At 36.3% G+C, this 2,395-nt stretch overlaps 1 protein-coding gene across 1 annotated transcript in view; it reads right to left on the reverse strand.

The window, feature by feature from the left end:
• The window catches only part of LOC112464452, a gene marked incomplete at its 3' end in the record, with an annotated part of 3,048 nt that extends 949 nt beyond the window's left edge, over positions 1–2,099 (reverse strand). The window contains exon 1 of the mRNA XM_025031439.1: positions 2,091–2,099. Coding sequence (XP_024887207.1) covers positions 2,091–2,099 — 9 coding nt within the window. The remainder of the gene's footprint in view (positions 1–2,090) is intronic.
• Between the last annotated feature and the right edge of the window lie 296 nt (positions 2,100–2,395).

A 2,395-nucleotide genomic window follows, 5' to 3' on the forward strand; every position in this document is an offset into this window, starting at 1 on the left:
AAAAAAAAAAAAAAAAACGAACGAAAAATATCGACCCGCGATTCTCCCAAAACCGCCGTCGGTAACGGCGCGAGCGCCGCTCCGGGCGCCCTCTCGAAAAATGCCCAAATCCCCGCTACGAGCCCCCCCGTTGGCGGCCCTGCTCCGCGCCGAACCCCCGTTGGCGGCCCTGACGCACCCAACCTTCCGTCAAATGTTCCCCTCGCGTCGCGCACCCCCTCTCGCCCAGTTTTCGCTTCCCCCCGCATAGCCCCCCCTCCGATGACCCTTTACACCGTCCCTCGACCCCCGCGCCCACCGCTTACGGCGCTCCCCCCGCGACAGCGAAGCCCCCCCCGACGCCGCGTAACCGCAAGCGAGATCCCTGAGTGTAAAAATGCCCGTTGCCCCCCTACTACATAAGGCAATAGATTGTGCAAATTTCAGCACAATCAAAAAAAACATTTTTTTTGGGGTGGATTACTTCGCATGGAATGCCCCATTAACAAAAAATTGCTTCATAGACAAATGGTACAAAAAGTAAAAGGTAGAACATTTCATTTACCATTACCTTTACAAGAGACGTGGAACAAAATATGTTCCGATACTGATCCAATTAATAAAAATCATGAAATGTACTTCGTACGTGTTAGAGGTGTTTCGACAAAATCTAAAATTATTTGGGAGGAATACGCAGATCGTAAAAAAGTACACAAGGCTTTTAAGGATGTATCACTGGTACAATCTTAGACAAAAGTGCATGAAATTTGAAATACTTGAATATCTACGCCTAACGCATAGTAAATCTAGATGTAAGATATTCAGGATAGTAGGAGTCTTATTTTTACTCCTACAAAGGTATTTTTTTACTTTACAAATGTTTTTTCCAGTATTATTTGCGATTTTTGTAATTTATGAGCCTAAACTTTTGGCAGTAAAAATGCCCTGATTTCAACTTTATAACGTCAAATTATTAATAAAATTAATAATTAGTTATTAATTATTAATTAATAATTAATTATCATTAATTAATAATTAATTTCTTTAAAACGGTGTAGTGAAGACAATTGAAACTTGACAGATAGTTTCATCTATTCGTATACTAGATGTACAAAAAATTCAAAATATTGGTAGCGCTCCTTCAACATTTTTTTAGCTGTTTTATCCGTCAAAATCGTCTCTTCCCATAAAAATACGTGTAAAATCAGTGAAAATTAAAATCGTTATATCTCAGCAACCCCGTTTAGTGGATTCGTTTCTACTTTTTTTGTAGCACATCAGGAAGACTAAAAGAACATTCTTACAAATTTTTATCCACTTGGTAGCGCTTTGAAAATAGGTGCAATACATCCTTAACATGGCTCAAACGTAACAATCGTTTTTCTAATAGTATAACACTTTCAGATACTCACGATGGATTATGTTTAGAAAAAACTGGATAATAATGAATTTGAAGTACAAGAAACAGAAAATGATAGTGAATCTGTTTTGGATGACGAACAAGCATTGAGTCCAAAAGTTCCAATAGAAGAAACAAAAAATAATAATGTAGACGCTACTTTAAATAATCAACGTGAGGCAATGTTAACTCAAATTGACAAAAGTGATAGTTATAGTTATTACGAGCAATACACTATTTATCCTTTATATGAAAAAAAAATCATATAAAAGTGATACCGCCTTATATCAAATGTTAAAAATTCAAGATGTGCCCTTGGACAATCGTGAGAAATCTTTAGATCTATTGTGTTTTCCAAATTTATTTCCTTTTGGCGTTAATGGACAACTCAAAACTAGACAGGTTAAACTTCATGTCCATGAATTTATTAAATGTTGTTTGACATCTAAATATCTACAATTTAGATTAAATCCACAATTCATATTTTTTTTGTTAAATGGTGCAAATATTCGTCAATTAAGTCGTGGTATTTTTCATAAAGTGAATACAACTAAATTACCCGAACGTTATACGGCTTCAGAATATTTACAAGCAATAAAGAAAGATGAATTAGAATCTGACTTGACTTCAATATTCTCCATTCTAAGAAATACGGAACAATATTGGCGTAGACCGAGAAGTGATTTAAATTGTATGACGCAACATTACGAACCAGCGACATGGTTCCTAAGATTGAGTCCTACTGAATGGATGTGGGATGATTTAGGTGAATATATTAGTGAAGTAAATGGATAGTTTAACGATTCGACGCCCGTTAAGGTGTTCCTTTCGCGGACCCAGCTAGTCAAGTAACAGTCCGTCATGAGGTAATTGAAAACAAACATATTGACAAACATTACACAACATCCCAATAATCATAATAATATAACATGATTTTACACGCACGATTTAATCGTATTTAATTATTTACTAATTAAAAAAATATCACAATAGTAGTGCGGTTGGACTCGACTTAGG

Source organism: Temnothorax curvispinosus, unplaced genomic scaffold (assembly GCF_003070985.1).
Source record: "Temnothorax curvispinosus isolate PA1 unplaced genomic scaffold, ASM307098v1 QBEX01014241.1, whole genome shotgun sequence".
Taxonomy (NCBI): domain Eukaryota; kingdom Metazoa; phylum Arthropoda; class Insecta; order Hymenoptera; family Formicidae; genus Temnothorax; species Temnothorax curvispinosus.